Source organism: Mesoplodon mirus, assembly GCF_964341445.2.
Source record: "Mesoplodon mirus genome assembly, chromosome: 19".
Lineage (NCBI taxonomy): Eukaryota > Metazoa > Chordata > Mammalia > Artiodactyla > Ziphiidae > Mesoplodon > Mesoplodon mirus.
Genome location: NC_138995.1, coordinates 29,606,556 through 29,626,486, shown reverse-complemented (window position 1 = coordinate 29,626,486; position 19,931 = coordinate 29,606,556). Strand labels below are relative to the sequence as shown.

The window sequence follows — 19,931 nt, the reverse complement described above, 5'->3', positions numbered from 1 at the left end:
AGAGTTTTTTAATTAAAAACAAATAAATTAAAGTCCCTGTATAAACAGAAAATGGATTCAAAATATACAAACACCTCAAGTAGTGCTTTATTGTTGAAAATCATTTTCTCTGCCTGCCATTCCATCAATACATATGGACCACTTTCTATGGTCGTGATGTTGGGTGTACAGAATAATGTAGAACCTCAAGGAACTTAAGAACTGCTAATATTTATTCAGCACCTATTAAATGCTAAGTTCTGCTGAAGGTATGTTACCTACATTGTAATTAATTCTCACAACTTGATAGCAATTATCATCCCCTTTTCAAAGAAAAGGAACCTAAGGCTAATAGAAGTCAAGGATTTTACCCAATGACACAGCCAGGAAGTAGCAGAGCTGGAATTCAGACTCATGTCTCTTTGTCTACAAAGCCCAAGTTCTTTCCATGGAATCACATTGTGTGCAACCTGGTATTGGGGTAAAGTGGGGATGGAGATATAAAACACGTACTCCTGTTCTTATAGTATCTCAGTGTAGCTATTATAAATGTCATATGGACTATGAGCTCCTTGAGGGCACATACCAGTTCTCACTTATCCCTACAGTGGCAACGCTCAGTACAACGCCTGACTTCACATTCTTGTCAAATGGAAAAAGTAGTAACGCTAAGAGTAGAAGAGCATATTGTCGTCTGAGCTCTCCGGTTAATAGCTTTCCAAATAAGGCACATTTTTTGGTATTCTCCTTTTATATACAGACTAGGCAGTTGCATAGACCACCACAGGTATTGACACTTAATTGGTTTCACATGATACAATAAGCCATGCACCAGCATGTGCCAAAGAAAATGCTTGCCCACTGTCTAGAGTTGGAGATTATCTGGGTTCTTCTACTTAAGTAAAAGGGTTTGAATCCAGTTACTATATCCAGCTTCTGGATCACCACCATCATCACCATCACCCCACTACCATTATTACCATCACTACTGCCATGATCATCAAGCATATTCTATGGCCAAACCCAGAGCTAAGCATTTTACATGCATCATCTCATTTAATAACCTTATGAGTTAATGCCATTATTTATCCTATTTTACAGACAAAGGAAGACTCAGAGAAGTTAAGTTGCTTGTCCAAGATCATATAGGTAGTAAGCAATAGAATCGTATATTCATCAGGATAAGTTAGAATATGCTTCAATAACAAATGTCTCCCAAATCTCAGTGGCTTAATTTTTGTGACAGGTCTGAGAATCTTAAGGCCAATGATCCTCCATGCAGTGACTCAGAGATCCAGCAGCTCCACCATGTCCACCTGAGGCCTGCATATTTGCAGACTCAAGGGAAGAGAATGATGGGCATCTCATACAGAGACTTCTCATTTCCTCAGCCTGGAAGTGACTCACATTACTCATTATTCTGTGGTCCAGATTCATAACATGGCACTGTCTAATGGCAAGGAGGCTTGGAAGTGTTGTCTCCAGTATACCAAGAAGGAAAGGAGAAGTATATAGGTGAGTGCTAGAAATATCTACCACAAATAGGGACTCCAAAGGCCTCTTGGTGCCTGGAGAGACCCGCGTTCACCATGAATGTTAGATTTGACTTCTTGAACACTTCCATGGGAGCTAGGGAGGATTATCACGTGCTGTGCCTAGACCCTGTGCTCAGACCCATTCAAGACCACTTGCATGCATTATCATCTAACCTTCACAATAACATCACAAGATAGGCACTATTGTCCCCATTTTCTAGATGAGGAACCTGAGGATCAGAGAGGCAAGGTGACTTTCCTAAGCAAAGCTGAGACCCAAAGCAATGGGTTTTCTACCTCTAAAATCAAACTCCAGCAAGATCATAAAATAATCACATTCACTCATTTGTTGCTTTACAAAATGCTTTCAAATGTGTTCTGGATTTTGTATTCATGACCGTCCTATAAGGTTGGTAGGAGCACCCCCATTTCACAGGTGAGGATGCTGGAGCTCAGCAACGTTAAGTACATCACCCAAGAGTTCCAGGACTGGGAGAATGAAAGGTAGGCACCCCCCAACCTTATCATGGCAGCCCAATCACTGGGGGGAGAGAAGGCAAGAGACATTCCAAACCTTACAGAGTTCATGCTCTTAAACACTTATAAAAGCTTTAAGATCCAGACAAAATCCAGACCTAAGTGCAAAGGTTACTGGAGTTGGGATTTTATTGCCAGATGTAAATCCATCTTCTCTAAGACCTGCTCCAGGTCCCTTGTGCCTCACTTGAAATATTTCATGTGTGCTGAATGGATCTGTTGGCTCCCTGTTGCCTTCGTAAATTATGAATTCCAAATTTCTTGGGGCCTGGATCCAGCAGAGGTAGTTCCAGCTGCCCCCCTCCAAGCCCTGAATGGAGAACAGCTTTGCTTCACTCCTGGGGATTGCCCTGATTTACTCTTTGACCCACCATTTTGGATTGGGGAGGGTGCTGCTGCTTGGTTCATAACAGGTGACCCCTCAAGCCTCAGTGCCCAAGTTTGGACCATCACCCCATCATTCTGTGACCATGGATGATTGGTCCAGCCATAATAATACTAGACCAAAAATGGACCAATCAGATTCTCTCTCAGGAATATGACACTGATTAAAAGGGACATAGCTGTTGGAGTCCGAGACTGCTTAATGGCAGCCTTCTGGAGAGAAAGTCTTTGAGCCTCTTGCTGAGACTTCTGGATATGTTTCCCTAAAGTGGGATTTCTAACTCATCCTTTCATCCACTGTTCATTTACCTTTTTGTTCTTAACTGAGCCAGGCTCCATCTGTTGCAGCAACCTAAAGAATTTTGACTAATACCTGTGTTAAGCACCCACCCTCAAGACAGATGCAAATCATCTTCAGCCTTCCCACTGCCCATGACCTACTTTTCTGTATTTCTGTCCCAAACTCAGCAACTTTAGTCACTTTCTTTTGGAGCCCCTACAGAATGGTACCGCTTGGAGGGTGGGATAGGAAAGAAGCTGACAGTGTGTACTGGGCAAGGGTTAGAGCTCTAGAAGATGCTGCATCTCATCGGCTTTGTCATTTATGACACTGCTAGATCCCAGAGCAGCTAATCAGAGACTCAGTGGGACCCAACACCCTCTTCAGTCTGCCCCCATCACCTTCTCTGGCCCCATCCCATCCATGCCTTCCCACATACCCTATTATGATCCCCGATATCTCACTTCATGGCTCTGCCTATGCTGATTTCCTCTCTTACTTGGAATGCCCCTTCCTCCTTCTCTGATCAAAAACCCAGCTTGCCTGTCACAGCCAGATCATTTCCTGATCTTCTGCACAAGCTATAAGGCACAATTACTTAAGATTAGTCACTCCCATTGCCCTTTATGCTATTCTCCCTCATTACACTTAACGTGTTATGGTATTATTATCTGATTTATTTCATGTCTGTGCCCCCATTGGACTAGTTGTTATTTAAATACGTCTTCCTTCATAGGATTAATGCCACCAAATTACCTATTATGTGTCTATGTAGATAGAGGACTTCTAGGTTCCTTCCTTCCTTCCTTCCTTCCTTCCTTCCTTCCTTTCTTTCTTTCTTTCTTTCTCCATCCATCCTAAAACAAGAGAGGCAACCTCATGGAGGAAAAGTCTGCAAAGGTCCAGTTCTTAAATGCTCAAGTAGAATGTATCATTAAATGCTGCCCTGTAAGTGTGCCTAGCTCTGCACATAACTAAACGGGAAAGTGTACAGAGTTGGGATGAGAGAGAGTAGAAGATGAAGAGCCGTGTAAAGGGAAGGCTAGCAAAGAAGAAAGAAGGTCAATCTCAGTAGATTCTCCTTGTGCTGTTAGCCAGCTTCTGTGTGACATAAGTCCTTTTAGAACATGGTCTTCCATCAGGAGGGCTCATTCAAATGTCCCATGGACATTAAGAGAAAAAAATACTGATCTCTGTACTGAGGAATAATACACACGTGTCCAAAAGAGGAATACCTATGTGCATGTTGGAAAGAGGTACAAGTAGATGGTCAAGTGAATAGAAGGATTCTCATTGTGTATAAAGTAGCAAACATTTCTGAGTGGTCACACTGTACCAGGGACAGCTCTTTGTGCTGTACCTAATAATTTATTAAATCATCAGAAGAAACTGTGGTAAGCTTGTTATTCTCATTTTCTTGATGGGGAAATTGAAAAACAGGAATTAAGAAACTTATTCAAGATAATCATGGCTGGAAAGTGTTGGAGCCACAATATAGGCAGCCTGTATATCATGCAATACCTATAGGCTGCCTACATCTAGACCTCCAACCTCCATGCTATACTGTCTTTAATTGTGTGTGTGTGTGTGTGTGTGTGTGTGTGTGAGAGAGAGAGAGAGAGAGAGAGAGAGATGGAGAGAGACAGAGAGACAGACAGAGATTGAGAGATTATATATAGTTTATACTTATATGGCTTATATTAACATAGAAAATTTCTGGAAGGCAGCCAAGAAACTGTTAGGCGTCTGTGCCTCTGGAGAGTGGGGATGAAATAATCAGATGACTTACTTGTCTCTTTGCAACCCCACTACACTGTCTCTCAGGAATTCATTCAGCTGTAAGTAATAGAAAACCCAATTAACAGAGACTTAAACAAAACCAGTTTATTTGTCTGACATAACCAGAAGTCCAGAGGTAGTGTTTTACTGGCTCCCTGATAACAGGGCTACTTTTGTGCAATTATCTTGACCTTACACTCTTGGTAACTCTCCTTCCTTGCTTTATTTTTTCCTCTACAGCATTTATCTTCGCCTAGCATCTCTATATTTTACCTGTGTACCTTGGTTATTGTCTGTCTCCTGCACCAGAATGTCAGCTCTATGAGGATGGGAATTTCTTTTTGTTCACAGCTGTACCCCAGTGCCCTAGAATCCTACCTGGTACAGAGTTAGTGCTCAATAAACATTTGTTGAACCAATGAATGAATGAATGTTGCTGCTTCAGTCATCACATTCATGTTCAAGACTGAAAAGAGAGGGCAAGTGCCACCATTGCTTCTGTCCTCTTTTATCATGAAAACAAGTGCTTTCCCAGAATCCTCCACACAGACTTCCTCTACGTCCTGTTGGCCGGAATTGGTTCACATGGCATGCTCCTCTTCCCCATCCAAAGATGCTAGAATCCAGGAGTAGGTGGTTACAACTTCACATGGCCACCCCAGCCAACATCAGGACGTGCTTAGCCAGGAAGAAGCAAAGAGTGGGTATCAATTAGACGGTCAATCACATCTCCCACAGGTAGTCTGGCTTTTTACCACATGAATATTCTACTTTAATTTTATATATTCCTTTTTCAATTTTTTTTCTTTTTTAATTTTTTAACTATTTATTATTTTTATTTTATATTGGAGCATAGTCAACAATGTTGCGTTAGTTCCAGGTGTACAGCAAAGTGATTCAGTTATACATATATATGTATCTATTCTTTTTCAAATTCTTTTCCCATTTAGGGGATTACAGAATATTGAGCAGAGTTCCCTGTGCTATACAGTAGGTCTTTGTTGGTTTATCTTTTTTTTTTTTTTTTTTTTTTTGTGATACGCGGGCCTCTCACTGTTGTGGCCTATGCCGTTGCGGAGCACAGGCTCCGGACGCGCAGGCCCAGCGGCCATGGCTCACGGGCCCACCCGCTCAGCGACATGTGGGATCTTTCCGGACCGGGGCACGAACCCACATCCCCTGCATCGTCAGGCGGACTCTCAACCACTGCGCCACCAGGGAGGCCCTGGTTTATCTATTTTAAATACAGTAATGTGTACATGTCAGCAACATGGATGGACCTGGAGATTATCATATACTAAGTGAAGTAAGTGTGGCAGAGAAAGACAAATATGATATATCGCTTATATGCAGAATCTAAAAAAAATGATACAGACAAACTTATTTACAAAACAGAAACAGACTCACAGACTTAGAGAACGCATTTATGGTTACGGCAAGGGGGAGAGTGGGGGGAGGGATAGATTAGGAGTTTGAGACTGACATGTACACATTGCTATATTTTACATTCTTCTTGAATACAGATGTCCAGGCCACACTTGAGGCTTGCTCAAATTCTCAGAGGGCGAGGCTGGGCATGTGTGCTTTTTAAAGATGCTCAAAAGATTTTGATGCACGATCCCTGATAAAAAGAACTTTCCAGGGAGTCTGTGCTTATAGGTAGCAGAGGAGTTTTTAAGTGCTGGAAAAGGAAATGTGACCTGACTCCCAGAGAGATGTGAGCCCAAGGGACCTTTGTAGATCATGGAACTGAGGCTCTCCATTTTGCAGCTGAGTAAACTGAGGCTTCCAGAGGGACAGAGAATTGTCTAAAGCCTCCCAGGCAATCAGTGGCAGGGCCAGGGCTAGATTCCAGCATTGTCCGTCAAACCAGTGCTTTGCTCCCATAAACTCTTGGCCACCTTTTTCTCCATCATCAAATGTTTACAGCCAGGGGCAGGATCCTCCCATAATTCACATTTAAATTTTACAGAGAAACAATCAAGTATCAACTTTCTCTTTCTCCGTTAACTGCATAATCTACAGTAACAAATTAGTCCCCAAGCAAAAAGATGCCCTTAATCCCCACATTTCTTTTTCATATCTCTGTGGTGTTTATAATGTAAAAGGAGTTTTAGTGGTTAATATCCACTCTCAGGCTTCCCCTTTATATATGTATAAATTTATATTTCATAATTATAGTTGCAGGCTTCCCCTCTGCTCTGACCCTGCCCTTGAGCCAGAGAGTGACACAAGAAATGGTTTATGTTCTCCGGTCTACACTGACAGTCTAATCCTGCTTGTGTATTTCATGCTGTCTCCGTCAAGTCCATTTTCTCTCGGCTACTGTGCCCAATGTCTCCATCTCCGCGGACTCAAAGCAGCATGTGCCTGGAGCAGATATAGGCAGCCCCCCTCTGAAGGACTACAGCTTTGAGGCAGAGGGTTTCAGAAATGCAGGTGAAGAGACCCAAGGTCCTGTTGGTGGATTTATTACTGTTGATTAAATGCCTCATACTCGGCGCCGTGCCTGTGTGATTGCTATGAACAGTGCAAACTTTCTCTTCTGAGCTCTCTGTTAGAATAAACCTGAACAATCAGAAAGCAGAAGCATGTGTGACTTTAAAACTGCCAGGGGAAATCTGATATAGCAAAACCCAAATGAAAGAGCAAGGTACCCCCTTCACAGAGATGGGAAGAGCTGTCAGGCTACCTCCCAAAGCCTGTATAGAAATCCAAGGTCAGACTTCATGCTTTCTTGCAAAAGGTGCTAGAACCCCTGAGAGGAACAAGCATCAATTCAGAGACCCATTGGTTCCCGGGTTGTCTCAAATGCTAATCGGTTATGTGACCTGAACCAGAGGCTTAATCCCTCTGAACCCCAGTTGCTCATCTATGAAAAGAGGATAAGAAAACCTCCCCTATTTAACCTCCAGAGTGACTGGGAGAACGGAAGAAAGCAACTTATGAACCTGTAATACAGGTAATATAGGTAATGTAATACCCATGTAATATGGGTAGATTTGAAGCAACTGAGTCATAGGTGCCCTAAAATTCCAGCTCTGTATTGCTCCCTCCCCTACACCCATCAGCCAATATTTATAAGAGATGTATTTTCCTAGCCATTTAGACATTATATATGGCCCTAGTCTTTAGTCAAAGGCAAATGTAAAAAATATCTGCTGAGAATCCAAGGTGCTGGTGTCAACAGGACCAAAATATCTATTTAGCTGCTCCATTTTTTTTTCATTTCTATGCAGATATTTGGTATTACATAGACTTAAAAACGTAGGGAAAGCCAACCACCTGCTATAAAAAAGAACATAGCAGCAGTTCAGATCATTTGTTTATTAGATGAGGTGGTTATTTCTTGAAACTGCATCATCTCAACCATTAAGCATTTAATTGGAAATGTTATTTTCCCCAGACTTTAAAGCCAACAGCTTCAGTTCAAGCCCCAGATTTTCAGAACTAGCTCTATTACACTGGGCAAGTTAAGCTCTCTTAGGCTCAAACTTCTGTAAAACAAAACAAATGATATCTAATTTCAGGTATACATTATAGCTCAACTGTAAACCCCACGGGGACAGAGATTTTCATTGTCTCGCTGCAGTAAATCCGCAGCCCCTAAGTCAGTGCTCTTAAATAGCAAGCGGTCAATGAATGCTTGGTGACGGAATGAAGGAAGGGTAACATAAAAAGTGCTTAACCTCCTGCCTAGAGTCTTGTGAGCATTCAGTAAACATTAAGCCGCTTTCCCAAATTATTATGGTGCTAGATAAGTGATTTCAGGAGGATGCTAGAATATTTAACTCATTCAAATGCAGCACGCATGAGGGCAGGAACCTGTTTCATTTAGTGTTGAATCCTCACCTCCTTGAACCATGCCCAGCCTTCAGTAGACACTCAGTAAATATCCGTTGAATGAATGATATGGGCTGTTCTTCCCAGACAGGCCACGTGCTAGTTGAAGAGAAGGACCAGCACCGGGATTTTCTTATATTCTCACCCGGACTGTGTGTGCACAAAAGATATTCAAGCATTCATAGCATGGGAGGACTGCAGACTAACAGGGGCTCAAGACTGCTTAGAACCACCACCATCTGTCAATTACACGTACGTGTCATGGGGGCTCTACAATAGTTTTGACTCCAAGTAATAGAAACATCTTCTATTACCCCTGAAACTCTTCCTGCAGACAGAATTTCGAGAGAAAATTGCACGAGAAAATACTCACTGAGAAATTCCACAACCTCTGTCACTATGAAAAATGACATGGAAAAGGATTTTTCTTATAAAACAGCAACTTATGAAAGCAATCAGTGCTGGAAAGCTCAAAGATAGATGAAGAAAACAAGAGGAACAGTTCCAACAGCTCTGGTTTTATGAATAGACGATTCCACCACCCCACTCATTTGTAAGATTCTCATGAGATCCTTTTTTTACAGCAGGTTATGAATCATCTCCATGATATCTTTAAATGGATGATCAATACTATATTTTCCCATAAAATGTTTGGTTTGAAATCCGATTTTAAGTGCATTAGAGTTTTTGTACACCGAATGGGTGAATGCCATAATAAATTGCCATCAAATATGAAAGAAATATAGCAGAGATTAATTGCCGTATTTATTTATGAGTCTATAAAATACCTTGTGACGGTCCTGGCACATTTTTGGGATACCAATTTGAACCTTCAGGAAAGTTAAAAGCATTAAAAGAGACTGCAAGGAGATTTATTATCAGAATGTTTTTAATTGCAGACCCAAGCAGACATGCAGGTATTAGAATGGCTATGCCCTTAATGGGCATGTCTCATGTGTTTCTCTTTTTTTCCCCCCTTTAGAAATGATATACTTCCCATATTTTTATTGATTTGTGAAGATTTGTCATAAATTACTCTGGCCAGCACGTGACATCACAAATGGTCCCAGCTTCCCTAGAGTAGTGGGCCCCAGGTGGCACAAAAGAAGAAGGCTCCTGGCCAGTTCTAATGCTCAGCTTTAAAAGTAGGAGAAACCACAGTGAAAGAGAATACCAGCAGAATGCAGCTAATCAGACAAAATGTATACGGCTTGAAGCTGCTCATATTTTAATTGAAGCCTTAAAGTCTATGACAGTGAAATCCTTTGGGAAGAAGAATAACAAAATAGCATCTTTAAAAATTGCCTGTTAGCAACGGTCCAGTTAGATTGCTGTATGCAAAAACGCACAGTCCCTGGCTAGAGTCAGAGCCAGCACCAAATCATCTCGCTTTCCCACTTGTCTAAGCCATGACTCTGTCCCCTAAGTGTACACTCAAGACGGCTCCTTGGCCCTGTCGCAAAGGGGAAAAAAGACATGGCATCTTATCCTAGCAAGTCCTTATGTGTGGCTTCTGTCAGGTCTTTATTTTTTACATGCATTTTTTTTCCCCAAAGACTTTGGCTTCAAAATCTGTTCCCTGGCCTTCAAATTCATACATCTGTCATTAACTTTCAATTTTAATTCCTTGAGATGCCTTGAGCTTATCATTAGAAAGATATCACCATCCAGAAGATAAAAATAATCAAGAATTTCTATACATAAAACCTGCTTTGTAAGTGAGAAGTTAATGCACCAACCCCCTCCCCCAGTCTACTGATGCAAGAACAAAGATTAAAATATATATATAACACTACCAAACGTAAGGTAGATAGCTAGTGGGAAGCAGCCGCATAGCACAGGGAGATCAGCTTGGTGCTTTGTGACCGCCTGGAGGGGTGGGATAGGGAGGGTGGGAGGGAGACGCAAAAGGGAGGGGATATGGAAATATATGTATATGTATAACTGATTAAATTTGTTATAAGGCAAAAAATTTAAAAAAAAATAAAAATTAAATTAAAAAAAATAAAAAAAATATATATATATATATAAATATATATAATTTGGTTAGTGACTGTATATATACAGTCATATATATGTATATCTTTCTGAAAATAGTCACTAACCAAATTCCATTAATTGTTTTATAAACTGTCATAGATATATAGACATAATCTTGGCTGAATTTCTTAGAGGTTTTTTGTTGTTGCTGGTTTTGTGTTTTTTTGTTTTTTTAGTTTTTTTTTTTTTTTAATATTCTTATCCATCACAGCTGGGTCTGTTTGCTGTTTTCTATTTTAATTAATGACCATCATCAAATTTCTAAAACTCCCAAAGTATTACAGAAGCTCTTTCATAATACAAGTTGATATAAAAGCATATAGTAGAGACCCTGAACTAGTGTGCTTACTGAAGCATCTCTTAAGATATTTTCTCTGCTAAATTACACTGTGTTATCCCAGGGCATGACATCTCCAGCTGTATCTGGCTTTATGTATGTTTGAAATAAGGTCTTGTGGAAAGACCCAAAGTGGGGAGGTCTGAATTCTGGTTCCTCCTCTCTCATCTATTGGGTTATGTAATCTTAGATTTGCTTCCCACCTCTCCTGTTTGCTTATCATGAACCTTAAGTAAGGTAAATGTAAGGGGTGTTTAGGATAGCTCCCAAGCATGCTACAAATGCAAACGAATAGCAAATAGCAAAAGCTATGATTTTTAACTCTAAGCTCAGGTTTGTACCTGGCTCACTGACACACCAGGATAGCTGCATTGTCTCGTTTTTTACTTTATCCAGAAGTTCATTCTTTCTTTCTATTTGCCACCTTCCTGACAAGCAACATCAACACCCTCATCTGGGAATTATTGCCTTTTTATTTTCCCCTTCTGATGCCAGAGTTGCTGCTGACAGTATGTATTCAGGCAAGGGGCTTGCTGTGTTTCACAATCAGATGCCATGCACACTACTTCCGTCAAAACAATTAGTGTTCATTTCGGTTTTACTCGGGGAGACCTGCGGTGACTGATCAGTATAAATTATAGATGCTTCTGTCCAGATGCACTTGTTCATTCATGCATAGATTTGAGGAAATTTCATTCTTCCCAGTTCAAAAACAGTCACTAAAAATCTCATACTTAAAAAATATAATTTAGCACATTTTCATCGGTGTTATTTTATCCATAGACTTACGCATTCCGTCTATGATTTGAGGCATTTGAAATTGATTTGGGGCATTTGGGAGTTATCATCCCCTCCCCGTAAAATGTGCTGTCTTTCTAAATCATTAGGAAATGATGGCTATCTAACTCAAAATAGTGCAATGTGATTTTTTGTGTGTATGGTACCTGCACTCAGGTTTACTGTCAAGACACATCCTTTACTCTGCCTGCTCAGGACCTTCAGTGCATTTCAAGCAAAGCAACATGAACTTCGAATAAACGATGTGGATTAGTGCTCTCCCTCCTCCAAATAGGCCTTTGACTGTTGACTTTGTTTTAATGAGCAGCTAGAGGAACTATCAGGGCATGTGGCATAATACAGCAAAAGAATCTGTATCATCTGTATAAAACACTCTAGGTGGAATGACTCCCTTAAATATAACTGGGAGGGTCTGTATTTCAGAGACTTATTTACTTGCTTCAGTAAAATTCAATGCGTACACATAGACAATTGGGCATTTTTCCCAAAACTAAATTAGACAGCGCTGAATAAAGCAATGAAAAGCCAGCACCGTGGAGAAGCTCAGAGCACTTTGGCTGCAGAGGAGAGTGTCTGTCGACAGTCAGGAGGACCTGAGCAAATTCCACGGCAGCTTCCCTGAAGCACTTTCCAGGAAAGGCTTCTTTTCACCTGAGGTTTCTGCCAGTCAGAGGTTGATACTGGTTGAACCTGATGGTTTGGTTTTGTAATGAGGGCCCCAAAATAATGGGAAAAGGCACCCTTCATTGGACCCCTTTTTAGGGAACATAGACCCCTTTTTAAGGTGGTGACAATCAAATGTCAGCGGCACCAGGTAGGTTTGCTTTGGGTGCAGCCTCTCCCCAGGAAAGAAATGTTAAATCAGGGTCTCCCATGCCTGGAAATTGCAGCCTTCCTCCCCAAGACATCCTGATACCTTAAAGCAACTTTGGACACAATAGAAAGATGCCTTAACAGAAAACCTGCTCTTTCGTTTGTTTTCTTTTTCTGCAGATGAAGAAAAATGCTGAAGCATCTTCAGAGTCTCACCTCCCAATTCACTTCACCACTGTTCTTCCTCCTCTTTTCTTTCTCTTGAAAAATCTTGTTGCTTTTCTCGAATCCTAGAGAGCAAAGACAAGAGGTAGGCCTGCAGGCCCTGCACACAGCATTGATACCGCAGAGGTCTTATAAATCAGCTGAAAATCAATAAATTCTATATGGTAGTTTCTCCTTTGCAATCAGATTGCCAGGGGACAGAACTAATGCTTTTTCTTCACCACCCTCCCCATTTTTTCTGTCATAAAAAAAAAAAATCTGCTTAGGAACGAATGGGCAATCCAAGTTGCTGAGTAAGTATTTCAACTACCTAATTTTATTACTTTACAATTGACATACGTTCCCTCTGGAAATGTTTGCAATTAATTAATTAGCAGTAACCTTCCCCAAGGGACTAATTTAATGAATTCTCTCCAATTCTTACGTTTAAAAAATAGCTTAGATGTATCCAAGCTGCAAACGTGTAGATGGCTCCAAAGTGCATTTTGAAAAATCGAGGGATCTTATCTATTACGGTGAATTTTTATCACTAAATCAATCCGGCGATAACTATAATTCTTTTTCTAACTAGAAGTTTCCCGGGTTGAACGCAAGGTTTCTCCAAGGTAACGACACTGTAGCAGCAGCCAGGAAACCTCGCTGGGTTTGTTCGTATTTAGAATGGAGCTTGTCCTCATGTTAATAATCTCTTAGGCGGAGGAGTCTTCGGTTTGCGCTTATCCTAGCTCGGTGAGCGTTCTGCAGAATATGTAAAGAAAAAGGAAGCCGATGTCCTTCTAAAGACGTCGCTGGCTTCCGGGCCTACCCGTCTCCTCTGAAAGGTGCCGGAGGAAAGCTCGCGGCCAGGGATTCCGGGCCAGGGCCCCAAACCTTCTCCGTACCCTGGGCTTCCTCCTTGCCTCGCCAGAACCCAGGGCAGAGATCCGGGTTGTTCCTAACCTCTGCGCCACACGTTCTTGCGTTTCAACTAGAAAATAAAGCCGGGCCCTTGAACCAACCCCGCCGCCCCGATTCCTCCGGGGAGGTGCAGAGAGGGCCTGGGGGAACGTTTTTGTAAACCGTAAAGCGCGGTGACCCCGCGAGTGAAAGGCGAGGCATTCGATCCCGGTAGCATCCCCCGAAACGCCACCCACCACCACCACCAGTCCGGCAGCCCCTTTACGCCCCCAGACGTCGCAGGTCAGAGGCCCTCAGCGGGGAGGCTCCGGGCCTGGGGATTGAGCCTTTGGGAGTGCAGGATCTACGGTGCTTGCAAACTGGCGGCCGCTTGCCCGGGAGCCAGGCCTGGAGGACGCGGCCCCCTCCCAGGCACCAACGAGCTCGTCCGCCCATCGGTGCCCTTTTGAGAGCCCCTGGGATGGAGGGGGTGGTCAGACCGCTAGGCCCAGCCAGGCGTCCCAGCGGAGCGCAGGGAATGGGCCGCCCTCCCCGCGCGCTGAACCGCGGCTCGCCAGCGCCACCCCCAGCGGAGCGCGGCGGCTGCAGCTCGGCCCCAGCGCCTTCCTGCGGCTCCCCGCTCCCCCGTGGACACAGCTCGCGTGCGCACGAGGCAGCCAAGTCTCGGCTTCGGAGGAGACGCCCAGGAGTCTCAGCCCGTGGCCTGCAGATGCCAGGGGTCAGACTTGGCGCCTTTCCTGGCGGAGTCCGAAGGGGGGGATCTGAACCTTGACCTCGAGGGGGCGCTATTCGGCCTATTGGAGGGCCTGAAACCCGCAGAGAAGCCCCGGGGTCAAGGCCCTGTCAAAACCTCGGGCATGGAGAGCCTGCATCGAGCTAGAGTCCTAGGGAGACTGGGGCAGGGAGCCAGGTCCCCGAGGACAAAGACGGCCGGAACAGTGGGATCCACTGACGCTGCCCAGCGCCGCCCCAACGAGCTCGGGGCCTGTGGCGCGAACAAACTTTCCTGCAGCGGAGGGGCGGGGGGGTGGGCCGGGCTGGAGGCTTCTCCCCCGAGCTTCTGCTCTCCTCCACCTGCCAGCTTTCAACCTCCGCCCAGCCTTCGCCCACCCCTGTTTCCTCCCCTCCCCCGCGCGCCTCTATTCACTTAGACTCCTCATCTCTCTCCTCTCCCCTCCTCCTTCTCCCTCTAGCCTTTCTCCCCCACTTTTCTCCTGTAGTTTCTCCTGTCTCTTCTTTTGTATTCTCTCCTCCCTCGCTGCCCGGTGCTTCTCTCCTCCTCCGGGCCGCAGGGGAGGAGGTAAGCGCGCTGCGCCCGGGGCCTGCGCGGCACAGTGGGAGGCGTTTCTGCTACTTCTCCCGGGTAATTTGGTGAGATTGTACGTGCGCGCGCGCGTGAGTTTAAGGCGAAAACGGTAGGATCCTGCGCCAGGCAGAGAGGGTCAGGGTCTTTGACTTTCCTCACCAGCTGCACAAACCTCCCGGAACAAGTGTGAGTGTGGTGAGTGCGCGCGCGCGCACGGGCTGGCTGCGCTTGGCAGGCTTGGTGGCCCGGGGCCCCAGGGCTCGGGGGCCCGCCTGGCAGCCCGGGATTACCGTGACGTCACATTGAGCCTCTGGCCACCTTGGACTGGGGCACCTCGGGAGCTGCACGGCCCCGCGCCGCGCCTCACCTTGCCTCGCCACCGCGCGCTTTTGGGAACCCGCATCCTCTCCCTTCCCCTGCCCATCCATGGGCCCTTCTGTCTTCCGGACCACGCGGGCCGGAGGGGAGCCTTCTGGAGCGCAGGGCTCGGCAGCCGGGCTGCCTTCGGCTCTGCCTCCAGTCGCGCCAAGCGGGCGGAGGACCCGGCGCTGGGCACCGGCAACCGTGTAAGGAACCGAGGCCGAGGACGGCTGGAGGCGCAGAACCGCGGGACAGAGGCGGGAACTCGCAAGAGAAGAGGGAGGTGGGTCACGGACAGCCACCATGTCCTTCCCGCACTTTGGACACCCTTATGGCAGCGCTTCCCAGGTAAGAGCCGCCCCCTTGGGGGATGGGGGCGGGCTGGAAGGAGGGAGCGCCTAGTGCAGGAGCCTGCTCGTAAACGCCCCCCTCTCCCACGAGTCCCCGGGGAAGTCGGAGAGAGCGGGCACCTGGGTAATGCACCACCGACCCCTCTGACAGCCCCAAACCCTGGCTGAGAACGTTCAACTCCCCCAGTGTAAGCTGGAAAATCGTGGGACCCGAAACTTGGGCACTCTGGCCACGAGCTCCGTGAAGTGGGTGGGATCTCGGGAATCTTACAGAGAGGCCTCCTTATTGTACAGATATCCGAGGTGGGCAGGAGAATCTCAGACTTCCAGTCCAGAGCCCTGTCCGTCTCACTGTTTTTCTGGGCTTGTTCGTTTGTTGTCCTCTGTTCTTTTTCTTCCCTTTCCATGGGCAGGTCCAAGCGCTCTGCTTCTGGTTCCTTCGATTTTTCCAGACCTGGGTGTGTACTGTATAGTGACAGGGTTTCCTGGGGAAATTCTGGAGAGCCCACCCCTATTCAGTTTCTCTGCAGAGTGCCAGAGGACTAGTCCCACTTGACCTCTGCCCTGATTTGTGATCTAGGATAAGCCTCCGACTCTCTCTAGCCCTCATTCCCTATCTATAAAATGGGAGCAGGAGTGAGACGTGGTCTCTAAGACTACCTTCAAGTTCGGCCTTTGTAAGATCCTGTGACTCCGGAGAGGGAGGGCTCGCGAGGGAACTGGCCGAGGCTGGCTTCTGTAATTTGGGTTTTAGAACCTTCCCATGACCCGGAGCCCCTGGAACCCTGGAGCTTTAGCAAAGGTTTAGGAGTATTTATAAAGGCAGTTTGGATAAATTGCGTCTACGGATAATTCCTGTCCCAGTCCTCAGCAGAACACTCAGCACAAGCACAAGGTGGCATTTAGTTTATATTGAATGAAGGAATGATCTGGCAGTTCCGCCGCTGGCTCCCGCCAGCCCGAGGCGCCGGTCTCTGACCTCCGGTGCCCCCTCTCTCGCTCCCGTAGTTTCTGGTGTCTGCAAGTTCCAACGCCACTTGCTGCGAATCCGCCCCGCGCTCGGTCCCAGATGTGGCCTCAGGCTCCACCCCGGCGGCCGCGCTCTGCTTCGCACCCTACGACAGTCGGCTGCTGGGCAGTGCGAGGCCCGAGCTGGGCGCGGCCTTGGGCATCTATGGAGCTCCCTACTCGGCCGCTGCAGCTGCCCAGAGCTACGCAGGCTACCTGCCCTACAGCCCGGAGCCGCCCACGCTGTACGGGGCGCTGGTGAGTAGCTGGGGTGGAGCCTGGGTCTGTGCGTCAAAACCTACCCTCCTGGGGGCAGGAGCGGCAGGGGTGAAATCCAGTGTGATATCTCCATCTAGGAAGGATGCACAACTCCCAGGAAAGGAAAAGGTTAGGACTGTATATAAAGAAAAAAAAATCTTTACAGTTTACAGGAGTCCGTCCTGTTTAGAAAGCATCTGTACCTCTATTAATTGCGTGAGGTAGACAAGTCATCACTAGGTTCAGGGTACACATGAGGAAACTGGGGTGCAGAGGGGCCCGAATAACCTTACCCAAAGTCACAGAGATAGAAAGCGTCAGGGAATAGCTCTGGAAGGGGAGTAAAGAAAGTTCCCCAGCTGGTGGGAGCGGGGAGAGGCTGGGGGGGGGACAACTAGTAACAGTAATCTTAACAGCTAATATTTAACTACTGCTTATTCTGCACCAGGAACTCTTTCAAGCATTCTTCTTCAATAACCTCTAGGCATTATTGTTATCCCATTTTACCCACGGGAAACTGAGGCATAGAGGGGTTAAACAACTGTGCCCAAGATCACACAGCCAATGCGAGGGATGGTACTGCAATTGGAACCAGACTTGACTCCAGAGTTCACACCCTCAGCAACTCCCCACCCCTCTTCCTCCCCAGATGTAGTTCTGAACTCTTCCCTCCTCCCCCAGCAGAATCCACAGTATGAATTTAAGGAGGCTGCAGGGAACTTTACACCCGGCCTGGCGCAACCAGCAGCCTATTATCCCTATGAGCAGAGCCTGGGGCAGTACCAGTATGACCGGTAAGGCATGGGGCATTGGTGGCTGGCATCGCAAGTCCTTTCCCCCCTCCCTGGCCAAGGTAGGACCAATCCACAGAGCATGGGGGGGGGGCTGTGTGCTAGGATGGGGAGCAGAACCTCACTTCCAGGACGTAAACAGTCTCCTGACTGCAGCCCCAGGTTCCTCACCCCAGAACTGTGAGCCAAGTTCTCCCCCAGGTACGGATCGGTGGAGTTGGGTGGCGCTGGGCGCAGAAAGAATGCCACCCGGGAGACCACTAGCACGCTCAAGGCCTGGCTGAACGAGCACCGCAAGAACCCCTACCCCACCAAGGGCGAGAAGATCATGCTGGCCATCATCACCAAGATGACCCTCACCCAGGTGTCCACCTGGTTCGCCAACGCGCGCCGGCGCCTCAAGAAAGAGAACAAGATGACTTGGGCGCCCAAGAACAAAGGCGGGGAGGAGAGGAAGGAGGAGGGTGGAGCACAGCAATTGCTGGGCTGCCTAAATGGTGACACCAAAGGTACCGAATGTTCACTGCCCCAACCTGCGTGGGTTTCCAGCCATCAAGCAGTTTAATTGGCTTTTCACAACCACCCCGTGGGGTAGCTTTTAGGAAGGCACCCCCTTGCTTACCCTTGCACGTGCAACCCCTGCATGCCTCAGGGCCTTTGCCTGTGTGGTTCCCTCTGCCTGGAATTCCCTACAGAGCCGGCTTCTTCTCGACTTGAAAGTGCCACCTCCGAAAAGCCTTCCCTGGCCACCCACGCCAACTAGCTTCCCAAGTTATTCTCTATCATGTCAGCCTACGTTATGTGCCATACTTACCCCCTCAGGGATGTCAACTCCCCTAGAAAGTGTCTTATCCACTGCCGTATTCTCTAAGTTCCTAATACCTAAATGCCTAAATGATGTCTGGAGCATAGTTGGTACTCAGTAAATATTTTCTCAATTAAATAATACACACCAGCCACCTGTGGGTGTTGGAATTGGGTAAAAACTTTCCCTTGCTTTTTTAAGGCTGAGGAACTGAGATCCAGGTCTTAGGCAGCGAAAAGTGGACATTTCCTTGGGGTATCGGAGGGGAGGAGTCTTCCAAAGGGTGGGGACAGGTCTAGGGGCGGGAATTCTCTTCCTGCTGCGCGCCGGCAGCCCGGGGGCAAATGTAGGAGGCGGTGTGGCCATCCTGGTGAATTACACCGAGAAAGCCCTGAGTGCAGAGCGCGTTTGCTAAAAGCTTCTCAGGGATGGGCACTCCCGAGGATTTCCCTTGGGGCCTGGGGCTTTTCTCACTCGCTCCTGATTTCCCGCAGACGTTTCTGCTAGCCAGGAGGCTCGGGGGCTGAGTGACCTGGAAGACCTGGAGGAAGAAGAGGAAGAGGAGGCGGATGAAGAGGAGGCAGTGGCCACAGCTACGGACAGGCTGGCTGAGCTCCATCAAGACACTCAGTCGCTGCCGGCGTCACAGTGCGCCGCAACTCGAGAGGGCCGGCTGGAGCGTAGGGAGTGCAGTCTGGCGGCGCCCCGCTTCTCGTTCACTGAGCCCCCCAGGTCGGGAGAAACCGACTTCCTGCGGGCCGAGCCAGGAGGCCCCACTTTGACCATGCACTACCCCCGCAGCGAGAAACCGCGCATCTGGTCTCTGGCGCACACTGCGGCAGCCAGCGGCGTCGAAGGTGCACCCCCAAACCCGTCCAGGCCACGAAGTCCTGAGTGCCATCTGATTCCTGGACAGCCTCCAGGTCCCGGCGCGCGACCCGCGGTCCCCAGAGACTCCGCGTGCGAACAGTCTTCCCGAGTAGCCAAAGCCTTTGGAAACCCCTCGTTTGCCCAACAGGGCCTGCCTCTGGACTGTGCGCCGTGCCCGCGGCGGAGGACACCGGCAGTGCAGTGCCAGTTCCAGTCGGGAGCAGAAGGTAGTGGGCCCCCAACGGCGCTGGGGGTGTCTGTCCAAAAGACACCTTCCCCCGACGCACACATCCATCCACCCACCCCCCGGGTGCCCAGCCGCTGCACACTCTCTCTGCCTCTCCAGCATGCCCAGGTTCAGACCTAGCGCAAGATTGTCTCACAGCACTCCTTGAAACAGAAGCTTAGAGATAAAAGTTCTAGTTACCGAATCTTAAAACCAAATAATAGTACTAAGCTCAGAATGAGACAGTGACTTGCCTAGAAAACCCGTAGAATGTCACTGAAGAGATGGACAGCTAATATCTCTCCCACGTTCAGCCCAATGTGCCAGGTGGGCGCCACCATGACCCTCTCCGGCACAGGCACCCTTGTCCCCTGCCTGCCCTTCAGAGGAAGCCAGCTGGCTCCTGCTGTTCCGGTACCAAGACTTTGCTAGGGCTAGGCAGGTACCAGGGCTTTCCCGGAAGTCTGAGGGAAGGGCCAGATACCTACAGTCGGTTCAAGGCCAGTGCTT

General features: G+C 47.3%; 1 protein-coding gene across 1 annotated transcript; it reads left to right on the top strand.

Moving 5' to 3' along the window:
* Window positions 1-15,416: 15,416 nt before the first annotated feature.
* Window positions 15,417-19,562, top strand: IRX6 (iroquois homeobox 6; the record flags this gene model as incomplete). Its single annotated transcript, XM_082607847.1, has 5 exons — window positions 15,417-15,461; window positions 16,472-16,729; window positions 17,414-17,523; window positions 17,722-18,029; window positions 18,820-19,562. 5 exons carry the CDS (start codon window positions 15,417-15,419, stop codon window positions 19,560-19,562), a joined length of 1,464 nt encoding a protein of 487 aa, XP_082463973.1.
* Between the last annotated feature and the right edge of the window lie 369 nt (window positions 19,563-19,931).